The sequence below is a fragment of the Crassostrea angulata genome, chromosome 10, assembly GCF_025612915.1.
Source record: "Crassostrea angulata isolate pt1a10 chromosome 10, ASM2561291v2, whole genome shotgun sequence".
Taxonomy (NCBI): Eukaryota; Metazoa; Mollusca; class Bivalvia; order Ostreida; family Ostreidae; genus Magallana; species Magallana angulata.
The window spans coordinates 47,599,641-47,624,284 of record NC_069120.1 but is presented as its reverse complement, the minus strand read 5'-3'; the positions used below and the strand labels follow the sequence as shown (position 1 = coordinate 47,624,284).

General features: G+C 33.4%; 2 protein-coding genes across 4 annotated transcripts in view; both read right to left on the bottom strand.

The window, feature by feature from the left end:
* LOC128164461 (microtubule-associated serine/threonine-protein kinase 4-like) overlaps positions 1 to 4,245 on the bottom strand; it is a 41,179-nt gene extending 36,934 nt beyond the window's left edge. For 2 of the 3 annotated variants that reach the window (XM_052828283.1, XM_052828285.1), the window contains exons 1-2: positions 2,665 to 4,245; positions 2,345 to 2,462 (exon numbers count right to left, since the gene is read on the bottom strand). In XM_052828283.1, the coding sequence (XP_052684243.1) occupies positions 2,345 to 2,462; positions 2,665 to 3,644 (1,098 nt within the window). In that variant the 5' untranslated portion in view covers positions 3,645 to 4,245. The remainder of the gene's footprint in view (positions 1 to 2,344; positions 2,463 to 2,664) is intronic. The other variant, XM_052828284.1, reaches the window with a different exon arrangement.
* Positions 4,246 to 10,590: 6,345 nt separating this feature from the next.
* On the bottom strand, positions 10,591 to 23,602 carry LOC128167974 (peptidylprolyl isomerase domain and WD repeat-containing protein 1-like). Its single transcript, XM_052834008.1, has 17 exons — positions 23,458 to 23,602; positions 22,360 to 22,462; positions 21,123 to 21,226; positions 20,899 to 20,994; positions 20,697 to 20,784; positions 19,656 to 19,761; positions 17,780 to 17,923; positions 17,170 to 17,244; positions 16,764 to 16,844; positions 16,359 to 16,452; positions 15,368 to 15,421; positions 12,776 to 13,019; positions 12,559 to 12,625; positions 11,934 to 12,016; positions 11,660 to 11,772; positions 11,184 to 11,335; positions 10,591 to 10,752 (listed from the first exon to the last, which is right to left on the bottom strand). The coding sequence occupies exons 1-17, from the start codon at positions 23,555 to 23,557 to the stop codon at positions 10,609 to 10,611; spliced, it is 1,848 nt and encodes a 615-aa protein (XP_052689968.1). The 5' UTR covers positions 23,558 to 23,602; the 3' UTR covers positions 10,591 to 10,608.
* Positions 23,603 to 24,644: the final 1,042 nt, after the last annotated feature.

Genomic DNA, 24,644 nt, shown 5'->3' with positions numbered 1-24,644 from the left:
TGCACTTTATTATCTATTCTTTTAATTTTCATATTAATACACCCTGCTCTGTCCTTCCATTAATGAAAAAATCAACTACTTTTGATTGATCAGTGGACAATCACATCTAAAATGCTGTATGTTCATCCACCTTTTGTTCTGACAATACAAATGTTTCTGGGGTAAATTTTAAGTCAGGATAAAAGAAGTAAGACGAAACTGGTGTTATTATGAAATTAAACTTCTTATGGCACAACACATTACCATAAATTAACTTTTTTCAGTATGTAGGTTGTAAATAACATCATATTGTACTACATAAATTGCAGCAGTTGAATGTAATGTTGGCTGTATTATAATCTTTGTAACTGTTTTGTCCTTAACACAATGTATTATATAAAAACACAACTCCTAGCTAGATTACATCTTAAAGAATGTCAAATGATATTTTCCTTTTTAGAGGCTAATAAAACATAAGCGGGTCCTTGATTGTGTACTAGAAATTTGTCTGGAGAGACATAATTGAGGGCTTGCTTGTTTTCCAACAATTTTTATAATCATGATATTTTGCATTTAAAAAACATTCACGTCAAAATGAAATTTTTCAACACAAAATAAAATGTATATATATATATATATACAACTTTTTTCATCCTACATTCTTAAGAAGGTAACTTTAAATCGCTTTCTAAAACTGTTAATTTTTTTCACTTTCTTCAATTGGCTTTATCTAATTATTTTTAATCTAAAGGTATTTGAACAAATTCAATTACAAATATACAACAGTAAAAGAATAACAAAAGAATTGACTTTTATTACAAACAAGGTTTAAATTGAATTTTCTTCCAGTTTTATCATGTTTATTCCAGCAATGTAAAACTTGTGTGATCCGACTGACAGTTTTCTTGCATTTAGAGAATCTAATCTTATGGGAAGATAGAGACTTTGATGATGATTAATTTTTGAGCTATATTTTATGAAATGACTGATAAAAAGGGGAGATGGGCGCATGAATCTGAGATAATAGTTTAGAAGAAAAAAACTGGTTTCCAAGATGAAAAACATGCTGCTTCAATAATTTAAAATGAAAATTCTTCTAAAATCATACGGGTTTTTCAAAAATAAATATAGAACTGTACAATACTACAAAGAAAAATTCAAGTATTTAAGCCTAGCAGAAAATGTACTGTATACAGGGTTATTTTCACCCAGTGTAATTTTGAAATTAGCTCCTCTTCACTTGCAAACAGTTTTGAATTGGCCAAGACAGTTGTGTAAAATGAAAGATAATATATACGGTATATGTACGAGAAAGTAATTTGCCCGCTGGCAAGGAGGGCGAAAATAAAATGGGGGCGAATATTTCCCTGTAGAGAGAATTAAAAATTCCTTCAAGGTCAGATAAAAATTTCAGACTGTCAGGATCATTTATGTGTAGCTTGTAGCTCATACAGGTATGACAATCAGTGCTCTGTAAAACATACAGAGCAATCCTGTTTGCTTCGAATCGCATTCAAAGTATGTTGAGTGATTAATCTGAAAAGCCTTCATCTCATATGACAATGGACTTCCTTAACTGGTCAGGATGAAACCATTCCTCTGTAGACCAGGGAGTGTAAATGCAATTCATTTTTTATTGATCTGTCTGCTAGGTCCTCATGAATTCCGTAGTGTGCAGCCTCAAAAGTGTGTATGTTTGTGGTTTATTTCTTCTCTCTTTTTTTTCCCCTCATAAAGCTGCCATATAAAATGCTGTCATACTAGCACAGAACTGTAATACTCATGTAAAGCCCTATTGTAAGGTTTAGGAAAATCAATTCATGCCGTCAATAAGATTAATCGACGAAACCCCGAGTTCCTTCATCTGTATAATCAGAGACGTATGTTTTATTCTGCCGACCTCCATCCATATGTAAAGAAGCCACATATTTAAACTTCTCAAAACCCACCAGAAGAAAAAAAATGAGTTTGCTTACATTCATGGATGTCTGACATTTTGCCCTAGGTAAATATTTACACTCTGTCATTGTGTGGTTTAAGCCAAGGTTTCTCTCTCTCTCTCTAAATCCCTCCTTCATTATAGTACGTCATAATCTCATTTATACTCCAGAAACCCAAATCATTCAATATTCACTAATGGTATTGATAAATCATTAACGACCACAGTAATGACAATATATAGGTGTGTCAATCTCTATGTCATCATGTTAACTTATAAATCTGACCTACAAACCTTCCATACAAAAAAATAGCTCATTAACTGCACACTGCAGAAAACATCCACTTAATGTGAAAAAGATGATGTCATTGACATGTGAACAAAAACGCCTACCAAACATAAATGATACTGTTTAATTAACACTACCTCTGTCTCAGCCTCCAGTTCTTCTTTGGTAGCTTGAACTATTGCATGCATCAGTCGCTCTCTCAGCGATGAACTCTCTATCTTGTAGGTCTCTTTCAACTCTTCATTGTTAAGGTTTCTGCAATCATAAACATTATATTTTACATCTTATTTTTAAAATTATTGCAATTAAAATGTTCTCCTAAACTGTTAAGATTAAAATTTACAAATAATCTTTGCATTCAAATTTTTGTCTATTATTTATCTTTAAAATTACTGGCAGTTGCTTAAGAAATAAAGAGGAGTTTAATTTTATTTAAACTTAACATATAAAAACATACCGAAAATTGGCAATGGTCATGTCAGGTGGAAAATGATTCAGACAAGAAGACAGCCCCCTTTTGCGGAGATAATCTACAAACATCAGATGGTGGGACAGTCTCCGAATCAGCTCCCCTCCAGTCTGGGCCTCGGAACTGACCGGTGATGACGATTTCTTTCGCTGAGGTGTGTAAGTTGGTTCCAGAGAGGTAACCACCCTTAGTTGACGATTTAGAGGCACGGTGATACTTGCAACCTCTGCATCGTCACTCAGATCAATGCTTTCCCGCAGCCTTGGACAATCACTATCATCACTGAAATCATCAATTCGATTTCTCCCATCAAAACTTTTAAAACTTGCTGATGTACTACATGGTGAAAATCCAGAGGAGGAGAATGATGCGTCTTCGGTTTCATCCATATGACTCTGTTTTCTAGCCCCTCTGTCATGTCTGTGAGAGGAATCCACTGATACATTGATGGCTGGTGACACAAAATCACCTTTGCTTGTTGGTCTTGTCAGGGTAGAAGGGCTTCCATTGCTGTCCGAATTATGTTCATCTGCAGATTCACTGTCACCTCCAAGCCTAAAAACTGGCCGCCTGTCACAGGTATCAGAATTCCCACTGCCAGGAGAATCAATGCTTGTTCTTTTCCTTCGTTCTATAACATCCACCCTCAAATCTTTCGAACTGACTGCACAAGCAGTTTCTTCCTTGGGGTTGGAAATCTCCACTTTGAGTTCTGATCTATAGGAATAGCGATTGGAACCTGAAGAAGCCCCTTCATCAGAGGACATCTGTTCTCCAGCAGCAGATTTATCAATGATTTTTACTCTCAGCTTTGGCCGTCTGTTTGGTTTTTCAGCAAGTGGTGATTTTCCTGGGGACTCCCTTTCCTTGACCACCCCCGCCAGCCCGCTGGGTGGCTTCCCACCTTTGGGCTGGAGGGGCCGCTTACCTTTCCCCTCGAGGAAAAATAAAGACCTTTTGGAAGTCATTGCAACAGTCTGTTTTCAGAAAAGTGGGACCCAGTTGACAGCATTTTCAAGAGAAGCACCACTTATTAATAAACACATTTATCTAACGTTAAGTAAACTTATCTTAAATTCCTGTTACTGACCTCAAACACGCATCCTCGTTCACCATAACTACACTTACAAACCGAAACCCACGTATAAATCCATCCTATATGCGATTTACACATCCCAAAAATATTCACTGAAACGTCCGCTCTTGCTATATAGTATATACTAAAAAAAGATTCAGCCAAGCCAAAGTTTACTGATAGAGTTCACACAAAAGTCTACACATGTTATCAACCATCTCTCTGATTCCTCTTGGTGAGTCAGACGGCTAATCCATTATCCTCGTGTATGTGTTGGATTGTTTTGACGGCCATGACACACTTTAAACATGGCCAAATCATATTTGATATGCTTCACAATTCCCATACTTATCAGTATGCAAATACTGTACAAATGTCCATCACCGTAGTTTTCTTAGTCATGTGTCTCCATGAGGAGAATAACCCTAAATAAACGTAACCCACAGAGGTAACGTCCCGTGTCGCTTCCTGTTCTCTATCCGCTCGATAAATATTGGCATTTCACTCAGTTTCCGGTTTTTAACGCGCGAAAGTACGAACGTGCAATGTCGTCAAAGCGCCTTTCTGTCATTTTAACGATTATTAGGCTGTCACCAGCGATTGAGGAGTGCTGTTGTTTGTGACACTTATGAAAAATGCATTGATATTAATTATATAAATGCATGCCATAAATTTTGCATCTAGCATCAGGCATGTGCATTGTGACCCGACCCTGGGGCCTGCCCCCCCCCCACTTTTTCTTGCAGCAACAATTATTGTTTAATTTACATATAAAAAATTGAATTACCATGGAGTTTGCCCCCCCCCCCCCACTTTTTTGGGAGTAGGCCCTATGTAAAAAAAATTGATATGAAATGAGGAGTAAAATTGAAGGAATATGCTACACCAGCCCCCCCCCCCCCCCCCCCCCCAGATTAGGATTTTGAAGATTTTGGAAAAGTTGAAATTACCTTTTTTTTTTTGGTTTTTTTTTTGCTTGTCAAGATTTTTTGGATGAGTCTGCCCCCCCCCCCCCCCCCACTTTCAAAAACGATGAGCACTACGTGCCTGCTTTGATAATTAATAAACTCAGTCCGCGTCTTAGGATATATTGATTTTGATTGGAACCCTTTGAAAACTTCGACAGTTCTTTCTTATCTTGGTTATTGTATAGCAAGAATATAGTAGAAATTCATTAAGGAGCCTCAGGCACCGTGACTTCTACTTTTTATGACAGTGCATCACAACACGGCGTTTTTTATGCATTGTGAAACAATATATATCGCCAATATTCGGTGTCTATTACAATGGCGCAATGGGTGTAGTTTAGCTGTTTAGGTCTACCAACACACAGTGCTCTACTGAGTATGTATTTATATAGACCTGAATTATTTCAACACACGTACATGTATGCACTGCGTTATTTGTTAAAGCAATAAGGGCTGCAAAATTATATTGTGGGATTGTAATCTTACTGCTAAAATGAGTTGACAAAAGGATTGAGGTTTATTGTAGGAAAAGCTATCCAGAGACGGACGCAAACGTATGCAACATGATGATTTGATCACGTCCTACCGATTTGATCACCTCATATTGAAATGGTGCAAAATCGAGCCCTCCGATATTTTCTCGGTGTCCATCAGTTTACTCCGTTGCTAGCAGTCGAAAGGGAAAGCGGGTGGTTAAGCTGTAATTGCCACCACAAAATGAATATGTTGTGTCTCTGGAATCGAATATTTTACATGGAAAATGAACGCATCACCAAGCGTGTGTTAATTTATTTGGGGCCGTGAGCAAAACAATAGTTCTAACTGGAGCTCCCAAGTAAAAAATACCATGGAATCGTTGAACACAGAAAGTACTTACACCAATTTTACACCTTGTAATTTACACTATATGCAGAGGTAAAGTTACGTACAAATCTTTAAACCGAATGGCACAACGATATCCAAAGTATACCAAAACTTCGTACATATACATATATCCTTTTTAAATCCATCTATACAGTCAAAAAATACGTTACGCTAGATCTCCCAAAACCCATCAGATCAAACTTGGCAATGTTTAGATGTGGTGTACTCCCCCTAAGGATCGAAACAGATCGCCACAGAGGAGAACCGGTGGAGGACAGAATATGTATTCATTTTATAAAGTTGGATATGGTTTAACTGTTAGTCAAAATAATACAAATGATAGTACTCTGTTCGTTGACCTAAAATGTAACTACACCCGCCAAATCGCTTATTTTATTAATGAATTATACAATTTAAGACAGAAACACTTGACAAAGCCATCTTGCTCCTAAAACATGAAAAATTTATTCACAGTGTAACAGTTTGAAAGTGATTTATAATAGGTCCGTTGGGCCGGGTGTATCGATGTTATATTTGTAAAAGGAATTTTGTAATTATGTTATATACACGTCACTATAATAAATTATTTACTAACTTTACTTACATAATATTCCTGATTCCTTATTACTTATATTTATAACATTTTCACCAATTGTTCAATCAATTTTCTATTTGTCAAAATATCACAAGTATATTTGATTAAATGTTCATTAAATCAAGGTGAAAGAAAATTAATTAAAAGATCATACCCCCCCCCTTTCTAACTGCAAGTATTATACAATTTGACATAGTAAAAGTAATCAAAGATTAGAATCTAACATGAACTATATTTTTGGCGGAACACTGGCGTAAGTAAATATAATACGTTTTTGTAATTCAGAATTACTGTAGAATTATGAGCTTATTTAGCATTTTTTAACAAATTAATGCTGTATTTTTAACCTTCATGTTAAATGTGAACTGGAAGTAGGATTTGTAGAATATGATTTTGCAATCAAATTACCATTTTTAAAGTTTTTTAAAACTCTCATTCTAAAAATAGATTTGTGTAAAGAAACAACTAAAAGCGAGCCTTTCTCTTACGTAACTAAATGGTTACTATATTAGATTTCTGTCCATTTATATCTTTACACGAAGCCGATCTTCATAATATGTAAAATAAAATCATATTTCAATATTTGAAGCATAAAATATGATCAAAATTTCTTCCTGTCTAAACATAACTACAGATAACTACATTTATTGTCCTCATCCTTTAAATTGAGGAAAAAGATAGTGACCTTGACCTGACCTTGATGTAAAAACAAGATGGTCAAATTTGATTAAAATGATACTTTCGTTTGGTAATATGGTCTGTTTGACTGTGTGAAAATTTCATCAATTTCTAAATGTTAAAATTTGTCTAATAACGAGAAGACTCGATCGATCCTTCCTTTATTTCGTTTATTTATGCAAACTCCGCTTGCACCCGACAATACGTCATTTGAAATTTATTGGACTGCCCGTTAGAAATTCGATTGGAAAGATACTGGAAAAATGTAAATATATAAACAGTGAACATCGTTCAATTTTCTCGACGTAAAATATTAGTTTTTGACCAATGATTTTACGTGATTATGAAATAACTGGAAAACTGTGAACCAAAAACTCTTTAATTTCTTATCGATAATCATTTCATATTATCACCATTGAAATGTGTGGAAATGTTGTCATCAAGACGAGATAAGGTTAGCAATATAATTAAATAAATGGGTACATGCGTCTTAGTTATGAGAAAATTATCTTCCATTTACCTACTGGTATCTTAATCATATTTAAAGTCATGGTGCTATCAGACTATTCAATACTACATTTATCTACTGGTGTAAAAATAAAATTTATGCACGTGTATATTGAAACAGTGAGAAGAAAATCACGTTTATTTAGAGGGGAAAAAATACTAATATCTTATAATGGTACATCATACATTACAAACTGGAAATGCCGACACCTGTATCTGCGAGACAAGTGGCAATAATTACAAGCATGTAGCGGGGGGGGGGGGGGGCTGCATCCTCCCACCGACTTTTTGGCGCAGCAAAGTTTTTCCTTAGTTTTGCATATCAAAAAGTGCATATATTATAAATCATTGAGTTCAAAAACGATGCTTCATGCCTGAATGGATACAATATATTTTTGAAGGTCTACTCACTTCATATGAATAATGCATGGAAATAAAAATATTAATAATGGAATGGTTCCTTTGTTAATTCATAAGGTTCCAGTTTCGTTCATTGGTGTTGAAATAGCATACCGTATTCCGTCATTGTATTTTTACAAATGTAGCAATGCCCACAGCTGTTTTCACCTCAGTGGAACAGCAAAACAAGAGTTTATGAATGAAATATTCATTGTGCTCATATTACAAAGAATGAGATATATCGGTAAAAATAACAAACCAGTTTGAAGCTATGAATAAGCTTAAAAATATATAAAGATGAAATTGCGTGGCCATAAAACGATAATTAACCTCAAGCTTGCCATGCAATAAGTAAATGTTAAGTGTTATTTTTTAAAACAGTGTCTCGTAATATGTGGTAACCCACAGTACATACATGTATTGTAGCAACTCGTATCTACGTATTCCTTTATGAGCATGTTTATAAGTTGAGGAATATTAAACAGGTTTTAGGACAGCACGGAAATCTGCATTCATTTGTTAGTCGATCTGTCAACTAAATTAGGATGTATATAACCAGAAACTTTAAATGGGAATAAATTGAAACTGAGGTGTATTTAAATACATTTTATGGAGAAATTACCATTTAATACGCATTTGGACAGCAATTCAGATGAAGGTATTAAATAGTCCGTTAGGCTTTACACTACAACATAACTTTTTATATGTATTTTGCTTAACCAGAGCGTTTGATTTATTTTTAAACAATAAAATGCTTTCTTTGATGATTCATGCAGGATATGACGGTAGCAACCTTGCAGAAAAAATACATGGCCCGTTTAAAAAAAAAATCTGTAATGATCGCTACCTTCATAGCCCGCATGAATCACCAAAAAATAACAATTGTTTATTTCTATATCTTTTTTGTGTTAAGTTTATATCGAAGTATTCATTAAGTTAGTATGTAAAAGTGACTAAATTGTTCATGTACATCAGTACGTTAGATAAAAGAAACAGCTAAGTCGTTATGTATGGGAAGTTGTCTTATATGAGGGTTGTTCGGAAATTATTGAGACAACTCGAATATTTTCTTTTCTAATTGACGAATTTTGGTGACAATTGGTATAGTCACTGAAGAAACGCCCACAAATAATAAAACAAAGTACCGGTAATATAAAAAGAATATTTAATATTTTGTTAACGATAAACAAGTCCGTGGTCGGGGTACCCGGCGCAGCCATGAACTTGGAGATTTGACAACTTTAACATCTATTTTATAAGTGTCCGTAGAATTAGTTAATGATTAAAGAAATCAAATTAAATATGTTCATTTTGCTATTCTTTGGGACTAACTTTTGATTAAGTTTCACTGATGTTCGAGTTGAAATACGAATAAGGTACACACATATTTACCAAACAATAGAAATCTGAGAACGCCTTTACATTGAATTTTGACGTCATGGCGGCGCATTGAAAACCGTCAAACTGGTGGAAATATCAGAAGAAGACCTTTTAAGGCCACGCAATTGCTTAAAATAACTATACGATGACAAGACACGGTATAGAGCTTGATTTCATCCTTTTTTTTCACTGATTGTTTAACTAGAATTAGGCCTTAGGGATTAATTATCAAGTACTTTTGTCACACTAACCGTTGTCAACAATATTAAAATATATATATAAAAAAATGACTGCAGGAGACATTCACAGTAATTTTAATTAGCCCCCCAAAAAAAAAAAACAAGAATGAGAGAAAATGTAAATGATGACATCTTAAAATGAAAACAAAAGATGAGAAATAAAGAATAATTATTATTTCCGTTCGTTTATAAGGTGTTTAAAACACAGGAGCAATAAGAAGCGATAAAATGACGTTGCGAAAAGTTTGCGGTTGCGCCGGGTCACTGGACGAAGGCACGTTGGTCAGCTTACCATGAATGATCTTTTCATGCCATGGTCAGGAAACTTTTCACATTGATAATCTCTATCCTGATTTACGTTTTGGTGAAATTTCAAGAGTTTATCTTTTTTATTAAAAGAATAAGAGAAAATGTCTCAATAATTTCCGAACAACCCTCGTATATCATGATTATTACGTGCAGCCCGTGATTTTATATTTAGGTTAATTGCTATAGGTTTCCACCAATCGATGAACTAGGTAGAACTGATTCATTTTGATTTCAGCCCTGTCTTCATCTATAGCGCTGTTAAAAAAATCGGTTTGCTTAAGAAATAGAGAAGGAAATACTCAGAGAATGTAAATGCAAAAACTGTAAGTCACACTTCTCTCTCCTATTGAAAGCATCTTTAACACTTTATGAGAATGCAAATTGCATTTCTCATTATATGGTTACATAAAACGTGGTACTGATTTGATTTCAATTAGTATCAATTTTCCTTCCCATAAATCATATTATGTATGCCAATCTTTTGTCCAAAAGCCCAGTATGCGGTAGGTAAGTCAGCCATAAAGACATACAGTATACATGTCTATCCATGACTTCTATCATGACCTTGGTTTTTTAAATATAATATTATTGAACAATTAATAAAAAAAAAATTTGCATGAAAAAGTTCGCACAGGAAAAAAACTGTAATTTTGTTGACAATGATACCAGTGAAATTTATCTGTCTTCACCTTTTTATTTTTTACAGTATCTTACTCTGTGTTATTTATGGTAAACAGGAAGTTAATTCTATTGAAACAAAACCTTCTGAATATCATTGATATTCCAGAAATGATTCTACAAAAGGATAGGTAAATACGTCATTAATAGGGTCCTGTTGCTCTAAAACATCCTTTTCTTTGTCATTGCGAAACATTCCAATTACCAAAACTGACAAGGAGACATTTTTTACATGTAATTTTATTTCAATGAGATGTTAATGATCCGCACATCGTCATAAGGCTTGTCTGTTTTTGGGTTGACCTTCACATTGCTGATACTCTGACACACTTCCATTCCCTTGGTGACGCGACCAAACACAGTGTGTTTATTGTCCAGCCAGGGCTGAAATAGAACGCAAGAAATTACAGACTAAATACAACATGTATACAATTGCGCACATTAAAGTTAATTACCGGTACATGTATGTCACTCCTTCAGAACAGAGGAAGGTCAAAGACACTCTCTTACAATTTATATTTAAACAACTGTAATTATTCAAACAGGACATAAATTTACATGTATAGGAGACTAAACTTGTGTACACAAATATAAAAAAATTTAAAGTATCTATTAATGGATGTTATTTTACAGATATATACTTAATATGTAAATTTGAGAGAGAGAGAGAGAGAGAGAGAGAGAGAGACAGAGAGAGAGAGAGAGAGAGAGAGAGAGAGAGAGAGAGAGAGAATAATTGAGTTTTTCTACTTTAGGATTTTGGAGGGGATGGACAGAGAGACAAATTCATAGACAATATTGCGGCAGTTACTTACTGTAGGGGCAACGATTATGAAGAACTGAGAGCCGTTTGTGTTGGGCCCGGCGTTAGCCATGCTGACCGTGTAGGGGCGGTCATGTCTCAGGTTTGGGTGGAATTCATCCTCAAATTCTCCACCCCATATTGACTCTCCTCCAGTTCCGTTGCCTGAAATAACATATCAGAGAACTTTTCACTATCACTCTAATGTTAGAGTTGTTAGATTTGTAAGATTCCTGTAAAAATAAAATTGCAGTGAAGATAAATTATAATAGGGTATATACCAAATGCTTAACTGTGTTATCATAGAAGTAAATACATCGCACGTTAGTTAATATTTAAAAAGATTTAAATAATAACAAGTACTTAATGCTGCAGGCAAATTTACATACCGATGATTTAACAAATATGCATTGCCTTAGCTACAGATTTGAATGTTTCAATTTTTTTTAAAAAGCTAAAGGATCTTTTAGCTCATTCAAACATTCATACCTAGTGGGTCCCCTGTCTGAACCATGAATCCTTTGATCACACGATGGAACACATGTGAATTGTAATAACCATTCTTAGAATGAACACAAAAGTTTTCCACAGTTTTTGGACACCTAAAATACCATAACTGAGATTTAGTACGTCATATTTTTGATAATATTAAATTACTGGAGCTAATTTTCTTTAAAATACTGTGAAATGTAATCACATTGAGAACTGAAACCACCAATATCAAAGAGACTAATTAATACAGAGAATACAGAGATGTACTGACTCCTTGGCAAACAGCTTGAGATGAATGTCTCCCATGGTGGTGTGGATAACACACGACTCAGAGACACGTGTGTACGACGCATCCTAAAATTAGCAGAAATGGAAGGCTTTGTTAAAAAGTACAAGTATATGGAAAAAATCAAGCACATCACTGAAATTTTAACTTGCACACTAGTGTATCTTAAATAAAACACATGTTGAATAGAAAACTGAGCATACATCAATAATAAATATATGGATTTTAGATCATGAAAAATATATAATTGATTTCCCTTTTTACATATTTCCAGCATGTTCAGGTATTAGAATGTCTCATAATCATAATTTTATATTTATAATTATAAATTATATTCATAATTGAACTATTTTTAAGGATTAAATTTAATGAAAAAGGAAACAAACTGGATTCCAGATTCAAACAAATATCAATATTTCTGCTGAATACCTCCAAAGATCTTTGGAACCTTAGACAGAAAATAAAGCTCTTTGGGCAATATACTATTAAATAATTCTACATGTACACTAGATTTGTAATACCTCGGCATTCTTCTTTCATATCAGCTCCTTCAGTTTACAACAGCAATTTATAAAAGTAGTTACGGTAAAATAAACAATGAAAGTTTCACCTGTGTTGCTGCAACAATGTCTTCTTTAGATGGCTTTTCATTAAAGACATCCCTCTCAGCATCAGCACTGTTTACAAGAAATACTGAGATAAGTACATCAATAAAAGTTAAATTTTCTTCAACCCAAACAGCAACATTTGTACACATGTACCTTTGAACTTAAAAATCTACTCTAAGATTGTGCTAAGACAACAACATCAGTGTAAACAGGCCCTACCTTTTTGTGTCCTCAGGTTCCCTTCGAGTGAACATGTAGAAGCGATTCTTTTTGAATGCCGTACAGAAGAGGATGGGATCAAACAGGACATTCTGTAGGATCGGGTTGTCTGAGGCCACCATCTCCACATCCACAGCTGCCTTCTGCTTCTTCCCCGTTCCCTGGAACAAACTCACTTGGAGGAAGCGAGCATTCTCGGACTTCCCTAATGTCCTCACACAGCGATTGGTGTAGAGATTTATTACTGAAAGTAAGATAAATTAAAGTGATTTGTGTAGAGACTTATTAATGACAGTACAGTAAATAAAGTGATTAGTATAGAGAATTATTAGTGAAAGTAAGATAAACTAATGTGATTGGTGTAGAGATTTATAACTGAAATTTCAGAGGAAAGTTATATAAATGGTGTAGAGTTTTATTACTGAAAGTAAGATGAACTAAAGTTCATGGTGTAGAGATTTATTACTAAAAGAAGATAGAGTTCAAAGACATGTATAGAGATTTATAGCTTAAAGCAGGGTAAAGTAAAGTGATGGGTGTAGAGATTCATTACTGTAAGTAGATAAAGTTAAATGATAGGAGTAGAGATTTATTACTAAAACAATAATAGAATTCCAGGGTCCCCCGCTGGTCAAGCAGTATACTAGTATCGTGTCTATCGACCAAGGCTGATTTAGGAACTTGACCAAGGTATAAGTGGTATAAACATTTGGTATAAATTTAATGAAAATCTGTCAAAATTTGTAGGCATGAGAGCACTTACAAGGTCAATTTTTGGAAAAAAAACGGAGTCATGATTGTGGTCAAAGTCCTATAACTCCAACAAAAAGTATCGACCAATGCTGATTTTCGAACTTGACCAAAGTATTCGTAGTATAAACATTTGGTATAAATTTAATGAAAATCTGTCAAAATTTGTAGGCATGAGAGCGCTTACAAGGTCAAGTTTTGGATAAAACGGAGTCGTTATTGTGGTCAAAGTCCCATAACGCCAACAAAAAGTATCGACTAACGCTGATTTTCGAACTTCACCAAGGTAATAGTGGTGTTAGCATTTGGTATAAATTTAATGAAAATCTGTCAAAATTTGTAGGCATGAGAGCGCTTACAAGGTCAATTTTTGGATAAAACGGAGTCATGATTGTGGTCAAAGTCCCATAACGCCAACAAAAAGTATCGACTAACGCTGATTTTCGAACTTGACCAAGGTAATAGTGGTGTTATAATTTGGTATAAATTTAATGAAAATCTGTCAAAATTTGTAGGCATGAGAGCACTTACAAGGTCAAGTTTTGGATAAAACGGAGTCATTATTGCAGTCAAAGTCCCATAACGCTCACAAAAAGTATCGACTAACGCTGATTTTCGAACTTGACCAAGGTAATAGTGGTGTTAACATTTGGTATAAATTTAATGAAAACCTGTCAAAATTTGTAGGCATGAGAGCACTTACAAGGTCAATTTTTGGATAAAACGGAGTCATGATTGTGGTCAAAGTCCCATAACGCCAACAAAAAGTACCGACTAACGCTGATTTTCGAACTTGACCAAGGTAATAGTAATGTTATAATTTGGTATAAATTTAATGAAAATCTGTCAAAATTTGTAGGCATGAGAGCACTTACAAGGTCAAGTTTTGGATAAAACGGAGTCATTATTGCAGTCAAAGTCCCATAACGCTCACAAAAAGTATCGACTAACGCTGATTTTCGAACTTGACCAAGGTAATAGTGGTGTTAACATTTGGCATAAATTTAATGAAAATCTGTCAAAATTTGTAGGCATGAGAGCGCTTACAAGGTCAAGTTTTGGATAAAACGGAGTCATTATTGTGGTCAAAGTCCCATAACGCCAACAAAAAGTATCGACTAACGCTGATTTTCGAACTTGACCAAGGTAATAGTGGTGTTAACATTTGGTATAAATTTAATGAAAATCTGTCAAAATTTGTAGGCATGAGAGCGCTTACAAGGTCAAGTTTTGGATAAAATGGAGTCATTATTGCAGTCAAAGTCCCATAACTCCAACAAAAAGTATCGACCAATGCTGATTTTCGAACTTGACCACGGTAATTGTGGTATAAACATTTAGTATAAATTTAATGAAAATCCGTCAAAATTTGTAGGCATGAGAGCGCTTACAAAAAAGTGTGACGGACGGACGCATAGACCCACGGACGCACGGACACACAGACCCACGGACGGACGCCCGGCATTTCTATGTCCCCCCTCCGCGTTGCAGCGGGGGACAATAAGGTAAAGTGATGGGGTAGGGATTTGTTACTGAGAGTATGGTAATAAAATAAAGCGATTGTAGAGATTACTGAAAGTAGTGCAAAAAATCAATTCATGTAGAGATTTATCACTTAAAGCAAGGTAAAGTAATGTGATATGGATGTTACAGTAGAGACTCTTTACTGTAAGTAGTGTCAAGCGTATCCCTATCATTATGCATCTTTATCCAAAACTTGTCTAATGTTCTGAGATTCATGACAACTGCACTTTGCACTAACACAATAATAACATGAACTTTTTAATATTTAAGCTGGATTCCTTTTTAAAACAAGATAGTAAGCATATAAATAAAACTCACCTTTTACTCCTAACATAGTAGCATACAAAACAAAATGTCCACTGTCATCAAAGACTGAAATCAGAAAATTTTAGTTGAATCACTGACTATCATTCATTGAAAAATTTTCGAACATGGAATTCATTATTTGATTTTTAAAATAACAATATTTCAATGATTTTTATTTATAAGTACATGTATAGTATACCATAAGTGTCCTAGGTGATTATTGACAAAACTACATGTGCTAATCTTATAATCAATAACACAGAATAGAATATACCTGTAGTTAAAGTACTACACAGTAATTTGGTTTTATAATCCTTCTACGTCAATATCTATTTTAATATAAAACGGATTAACAGTTAATAAATAATGTATATTTCGGTATGACCTACATCTAAACAGTCTCTGTCTCACAGATATTTATCACACCCACATAACACTTGGTTTAGGGTGTCATCCATGTCCTTATTAATTTGTTATTGAACATGTTGCTGAAAGTATGAATCATGCAACCATTTGAAGAGAACACCATTATACAAATGTAGTATTTCCTAATTGGTTTTATAATCCTTCTACTCTAATGTCTTCATGTTTTATAAAGCAGATTTTCAAGTCATATACCGTTTATTTATATTACCATTATGTATCTACATGTGATTTTGCATTACTTGTACATCAAGGTTATGACCTATGACCTATGGATAAATCTCCAAAGCCTCAATCTCACCGATATTCATTACATACACATAACTACTGGTTTACAGTAAGGATCTCTTTACCAATTACTGAGAAGTTCAGAATACACCAGTAATAAAAATATAGTCTTAAGTACATGTATTTGTTAAATTATAATTCTCTTTCTCCTTTAAATATATCTTCAAACATATTTCATTCATTAGAGTTACAGTTTATATGTACATTTATCGTGTGCATCGACCTGTACATGTACTACTTGAGGTTTATTTTTTATCTACATAGTCTCTGTCTATAGTTAATGAAAACCTACTTATATTGCATCGATTGAACTGATCTGACTTTTCCAGGTCCCTCTCTGCTGCTAATCTTCTACCAAACTCCATGTTGGGAAGCTGTTGCTTCATCTGAAAGGAATGAAATATGTAAACAAATGTTATCTCCGCAATCTTGGGTCTCATCAGTAAAATAAAGCAACTCCCATGCAGCAACAGCACATTCCTAACATTTTACACTAAGCAAATCTTAAGAAAAAATAAACTTATATAGTCTATTTCAGTTGCCCTCACAATACTTTTAATCACCCATATGCCCACTGTACCAGCAATATTTTCAAAACAATTCAACTTTTGAAAAACCATTTTATGGTTCATTTACCACTATCATGTGATATAGGACAGGAATATCTCCACTTTTCAATCATTTAATTGACACTCACTTGTTGAAGTTCTGTAAACTGTTGAAGTGATTCATCTAAAACCTTGGACAGTTTGCCTGTCAAATACTTAAACACTCGTACCTACAAAGAAGAGAATCTTGTCATACACAGACTGTATATACATGTATGTGAACTGGATATATTCTCATGGGACAATTGAACATCCTTTTTTTTGTGGTAGCATTACAAGATAAGCAATGTATTCATAGTTGTACAGTTGTACAGATATATAACAACATTCAGTGATTTATAGTTGATTTTAAAGATCAGTTTTATATAGGATAAGTTTTGTAGCATGTCCAACATTCAAAACCTCTAGATATAGAAAAACAATACAGCTTTTATGTATTTATGAATGATAATTATTGTAACAGAATACATATATATGAAAAACCATCAACTTTACCTTTCTATCTTTGGCTATTGTTGCCATTTGTTTACCATCTTTTGAGAATGACAGTCCTGTTGGGATGGTCTTACACTGAAATACAAAAATATGGTCTATGTATTGTGTACATTACAACTTCAATTGAGCATCTGCATTTTTGAAATGTTTTTTTTTAAATCTAAAAATATATTTTCCAAGTGTACATCATAACAAAAAAATTAATAACTACACAGTCTACATTCTCATGAATTCCAACTTCCTTTTAACCTTTAAACAGAATGTTTGTTTGAAATCTTCTTCAATTTTCAAGTGTTTGTTGAAAATAAAACACACATGATTACTAGTATATTTGGTATTTTGATATCTTTTTAAAAAAAATACGCCTAAATAACAAGCCAAACTCTAAAATTACTGGTAAGAGGATTAATAGGGGAAAATATCATATATACCGTAATAATTACAGATATATATCAGCCAATAAACAAATTGTAGAGAGTAAACTTTAACTAATAACTTGAATGTTCCTTTCAATTGTTTAATATTTTCTAAAACTGCATGGCAGACATCATTTAATAACAAACTTGTCTAATCTGAATAACAAACAGTTTAAATAAATCAGAGTTGTCACCTTTGCAAATTCATACAGGTCTGTGTCTGTCTTATATTCCCATAATACTTTCTTAGGGAAGGCAAAGTCTGTCTTTGGTCCAGTCCAGTACTCCAGCATACCGCCCATGTCCACAGAAACTGCAGCTTCAAACACAGCGTTGTACTGTAACAATAGACGTAACAGATTCAAGATTGAGTAATGTAGTCACTCAGAACTGCTGTCAACTAGTTTAACATCAGATAAAGAGGGCAGTACTGCCTCTATTACTAGTGGTACTGTCTCCAAAGGGATTCATTTTGTTTTAGACAAATATCTCAACAGGACATGAATGCCAGTCCACTGGTACATTTGTATTACAAAATGAAAATATATACAGCCTACTCCGGATAAATTGAAATTCAGGGGACCTTGCAAATTATTTCAATATATCCGTATTTCAATATAAGTGAAATTGACTGACATGAAGCTGCCATTTTTGAAAGTTCAATCCCGATGTAAGCATAGAAAACCAAACCCGAACAAATTATTTGGTCATCATTTATCTATTACAGTGAACAGATTACATGGAATATTAGTCCTTGAAAGTTTGATTAAAATTATATCCGTAAGTTTGTTACTATCTTAAACCTCATCATCATCTCCGATCGCATTCTTTTACGTTTTAGAGAAAAATCACCAGACTCAAACGCTTCAAATACTGCTGAACACTGCTTGTATATGTATATCATCGTAAGTGTACTTGCGATGATCTTAAAATTTGTCCTTTTATCCATAGCCATAACTAGTTCGTATTTAGTGCCCGTAGATAAGTTGTTTTTTTTTCAGCGGGGTTTCCATGTCGCGTCTAGCCTCAATACATCCGTATACGTAGAAACAAACAAATCAACAGTGAATAAATTTTACTATTTAAAAGAAGTATAAAAACACACATGATGAGAACTTATCAATTCACACCTTTGTATATCGACCGGTCAGTCTGGCATAATTACTGTCACCAACAGTGACGACAGCCGCCAGGGAGTACTTCAATATAACCGTTATAAAAACAATTAATTATCACCTATAGGGACCGATCAGTGGCTTCAATATAAGCGAAATTTCAAAATAGCCGATTTCATTATATCCGTTAAATCAATGCAAAGAAAATGAGAGGCAAAAACCGTGGATTTATTTCTATTTCAAAATAAGCGGAATTTCAAAATAAGCGATTTCAATATAAGTGGAGTAAGCTGTATGTATCTTGTTTTTTTTTTCAGTCTGAACTAAAAGTAAAGTATGAAATGCAGATTTCACTTCATATTAAACAGCAGCTACATGATACACTACAAAATTTTGAAATGTGAAATCAATATATCACAATTTAATGGCCCACCAAGGTTGAAATGCTTTTGAGATTTCTTTATCGAGTGATCTTTTATGGATGCAGTCAGATGAACTAAGAGCTCAATGGGAGAAAAGTCCAATTCAATGCCATGGAGAGAGCCAAGATAAGAAATTTTGCATTTATTATGCCCTCAGCATGTATATGCTGATACATAAAATGCTTTTCATATATATATATATATGTTTTCCATCTTTTTGTGTTTTACATCCAAAGAGCTAATTACAAAGAAATTGATCATGGTATATATAATTATACACCAAACTTCTTGTACTTATACAAATTTAGGGAACAATTAAACCATGTTGTGGATAAATATGAATACAGAAACATGCAAACAACTGATATCGGTATGAAGTATAAATAATAAATTGTATTTTGGTAAAATTATTACCATAGCACGAAATTAACAAATATTGTTACAATGTCTTTTATGTTGAGGTGATCATACCGTAGGATAAAGCTAAATCAATAATGAATTTAAAAGGACTAAAATAACAAGTATATAAGTACCTTAATGAGTGTGACAGGTTTAGAGTGGAGCTTCTCTACTTTGTGAATACTTTCATGGCTCCCTCTTCCATCAAAGATATGTATCGTGGGATTCTCCTTTTCAGAGCTGTTGAAAAAAGGAAAATTAAGTTCTGATAAGAAAGAAAGAAATTAGAAAGAGAAAATAATTGAAGGTAGGGGACCGGTATGAGTTGTGTGTGTGCATGATACATGTACATAAATTCATTCCCATTTGATTTACTATCTACAAAATCTCAGGGCTTATATTGATAGGTTCCTCAGACTAATGCATGTACCTTATATTTGTCATGGGTTAGTACACATGTATGAGTAATATACATTTGTTACAATAAGCCCTAGACATTTTGAAGATGTTCATTTACCTGATGACCATTGATGACTAATCAGGTAAAATGGCTACAATGGATTAAACTACTGTACAGCCTCATCATCGTGAATATTTATTGCTACAAATGAGTCCTAAGATGACCCTTGTATCTTAACTTCTAGATAATCTACATCTTGATTACAAAAATAAGTTGTTGCAAACCAGTTCATATCCGATAAATCGCGAAATAAAATCGTCTCTAATAAAAGTTGGTTTACATTATACCGGGTAAATATGCAATGTACTATCTACTAATGTACATGTATTATCAGTTACATAGTCATGTGGTGACTGAGTACGGAATGATACCTGGTTAGTGAATTTCACCGAGCCAGGTATGAAATTTACTAACCAGGTACCATCCCATACCTTGTCACTACATGACTATGTAATGATTATATCTTACTGACTGCCTTTGTGTAAATGACATAAAGCTAATTAAACTATGAAAAATCAAGTGTTTTATAACAAAGTTACAAGTTTCAATTTGGGAACAAAACCTGACATCACAATACTCTAAGAATGACGTCATAATGTTCAAATTAAGTAATATTTCGTACTGATTGTGTATGGAATATACACAGTCTCCATGTGACAGCTGTTAGCCAATGATCTCCTTACAAATTAGCAGGAGGTAAGATATATCTACTTACATTGCAAGTGCTTGGATAATGTCCCCTGATCTGAAGAGCCAGCCACAGGCCAGGGGTGCAAATGTCAGCTTGATCATGTTTATCATGTCTAAATAAAACATTGAGAAAAAGCAATTAAATTAAGTGCTTCGCGTATATAAACATGATGAAATTGTCAGTATTTCTAGTTAAGAGGATTTTCGTTTACAGGTTTTGTACATACCAAAATTAACTACATCAAATATTTTGGCTGATCTGTCATCGGATATGGTACAGCATAGCTCTCCATTATCACTCATTCCTAGATCTTCAACATTTCCTATCAAACACAAAACATAAAACTTATTGATAACCATTTATTAATATGTGTTTATCAATTCTTTAATACTTTAAAATATTAACAATCCAAAATTAAACACTTTTATATGCACTGGTATATACACATACCCAAATGGCTTCTGAAATGTTTGACAAATTCAATTCCTTCCTCTTCGTTTTTCTTCCAGAATTTGACATGGCCATCACAACTTGCAGTCACAATGAAGTCAAATCTATAACAACAACAAAAACTTAAAAAATATTTGATGACATTTCTTCATTGCATTTCTAAAAATAAAAACAACTATTATACTAAAATATGTCCATGCCATGAATTTTCCACTTTATATTATGATGTATATATTTAAGTTAAACATTGAAATTGCACTTTGTATCCATAATGTAATTAATAGTAATTATGAATATAAAGAGGCAAGGAAATATCTTTTGGGTTGTTTTTTTTTTCTCTTATCAATTTTTAAAACTTAAGTAATGAACAGTTAATGAAACTGAGCTAAATTGTTATAATGAAGTCAAGGTCAATAGATAGGCCAAGGTCTTAAAGGGACTTGGACACGATTTGACTTAAAATTTTTCAAATTTTATTTTTTCATTTTCAATGTTTATACTGATAAATATAGAAGTTTACAATGCTATGTCAAAATTTGAAAGTCAAATATCAAGTTATATAAGCAAGATACAGAGTTTATAATTCTTTGTTTTGTAAACAAACCTCGAAAATGTCATTTTTTACAAATGTGTTGAATTGGTGTAAGTTTCAATCAAATGTATCTTTCTTTTGTTAAAAATAGTATTCATGAAGATATTGAATTACCAGTAGTTAAAATTGTATTTTACATGTCATTTTGTCTACGAAATGGTAATTCTCTACATTACATTTTTGTAAACAATTTTAAGACTCGAGCTTTGTTTACATAACAACCAATTCTTACCTCTGTATCTCGCTTGTAACTTGACTTCAACATTCAATATTTTGGTCAATCATTTAAAATGCACCAGTTAACCATTTTATACATAAAAAATAAAATTTTTGATCTCAAATCGTGTCCAAGTCCCTTTAAAATAATGATTTATTTAAAAATATATCTTTTTTGACATTTGATAATATTTTCTTTAACTTTTTTTCCCTTTAAACTGAGCTCAAAATAAGGAGGAGCAATAAAGTCAAGGTCGTATGAATTATCAAGAAAAGATTATGAAATTGAATTTCCATCAACAATTCAAATCTTTGAATGAAGCTTGACAAAAATGAACACTTGGTACTAGATCGATCTTGGATGTTTATTCACATTCTTTATGCATCTTGCTACATTTTTTTTTTGATTGATTAATTAATTGCTCTTACTTTGAGACAGCTATGTGAGTAACAACATCTCTGTGCATGAAGCTTTTCTCATAAGCTTCTGCATTAGGTAGATTGTCGAGGTAAACTTGTTCATATTCCAAAACTGTAATGATAAAAATGTTTGTTTATGACAAAATTCTATGAAAACAAGACCTTTCACACAGATTCATACAAATTAATGCTTTGTAAAGCCTTACAAAGTTATAAGTACAGCAGGGTTGTCTCTAAAAACTGAAGTAGAAGGAAGAAATAAACAAGTAGAAGGGGGTTTGGGGGTCAAGCTTATAGCTAGATTGTGTTTTAAATGCAAAAGTAGCCAGGTAATAAGGCATTATAGGCAGGGGAATTCCCCGCCCCCATATCTTAGAAACAACCAAAGTACAGTATGGGTATAGCTACTGTTTAATGGTTTTATTCTCATTTTAGAGGTCGAACTTCTGAACGGTACTCCTTTTTATATCTTAAATTCAGATATACATGTACATATATAATATGCATCAAATGCTCAGTTCAATGATCATTGTTATCATTGGATGCAATTGTAAATGTATTTTTCTTTAGTATGGATTTTGAATAATGATGGCGGTCTAACCACCAAACATTTTGCAATGCCTAACCAGCATAAAATAAAGTTCTATTTCACAGGATCTTGAGTATTTGCTCATGAATATGTAAGATACCTATGCATATGTATTGTAATAGGAAAGGAGGAATGAATACATTGAAAATATACGGCAGTACCGGGAAATGACAGGAATTGAACCAGTAACCCCTGCAACTCAAGTCAGGAGCTCTACCAATGAGCTACCCAGGCCGATATCCACGATCCAACTACTTCAGTAATAAAACAATATTGTACTGGACCTGACCTCTCACTATTTCATATATAATTAATTTAAGTATCATGCTCATCACAACTTCAACATGGTGATTATTGACTGTATAAGACAGAACCAGAACTAAAGAGGGATTATTATTTACACATAATTTATTATTTACAAAATTTTATTCAAATCCGAATTTTCTCTACTTTTACATTATATGTCTGAAATAGCACTTTGATTTAACTATTAAAGATTTAAAAAACAATCGCCTTACTTTTCCTTTTCTTTGTTTTCACTGCTTCTTCTGGCAATGGTCCAATGCAATCGTCATCATCGACTTCGCCGATTTCACGTTTGCCGCTTTCTGTTGACATATTTGTTTAACTTCCGGTTATTCCATTTTAAGTAAGTCTTTCAATAACTAATTCGAACTCAAATGATAAACTTCTCAAGACAATAAACTATTTCAGATTGTCAACAATTGCGAATTGAATCTACTTTAACCAATAATATAAATTTCTTCAAAATCTGACAAAAATAACAACGGAAAACCTTTTATAAATAAGTCTTGTTTTCAATGAAATATATTTGGGGAAAAAACAATAAAAAATGTACATACATGTACTTTTGGCTTGCAAGTGTATGTTATTATAATGTTTTAAATCTGATTGTGTTCATATGATACTGTAAGGTAACAACAATTTATATGACATCACCATGCAGTTAAATCAAAATATCTGCATAGAACTGTCACACAGTGATTTTGCCTCTGTTTGGGGTTAAACTGGGTCCATTGGCATACAAATTTTGCAGAGGCATCTTTGCTAGCCAAGGATTTCCGATACAATAATGTAGTGTATTAATAACCTTTGGCTAGCAAAGATGTAGATAAAACTATAAATCTTACTCTGCAACATTCATTTCCCCTTCCTAAGAAAGGGTCCTCAAACTTAACCTTACAGGAGTGCCAACCTGTGGGGGAAAGTTTTACAGACAATATCTTTCACCTGACTGAGAGTACCAAGGCTGATAACAAAGACTATATTAACCAACAAACCACAGCTAGTAAGAAAGCCATATATACTATCATGGTTTCATCAAACTTCTTTGAATACCAATTATCATGGTAAACTATTCAATGTTGAGTTGATCCATAAAATTTAAATAATGTTCATTGAAATGCAAATTTTTTAATAAACTTGATGAAACCACAGTAACTGACTCTACCACATGAATAGACACTGTCAGATCCTTTGAGCTGTTTTAAATGCATGCATCCATAAGCGGTGTTTAGTTCAATCATTTCTGTGACAATGTTTATTCGATTTCTTAATTATTAATAATAAATATACATGCATATTCAATGTTACACGATAAATACTTGCACATGTATTCTGATCAATTTCTGCAATGTTATGTAATATGTTACCACCGGTATTTTGTTCGGATTAAGCATTATTG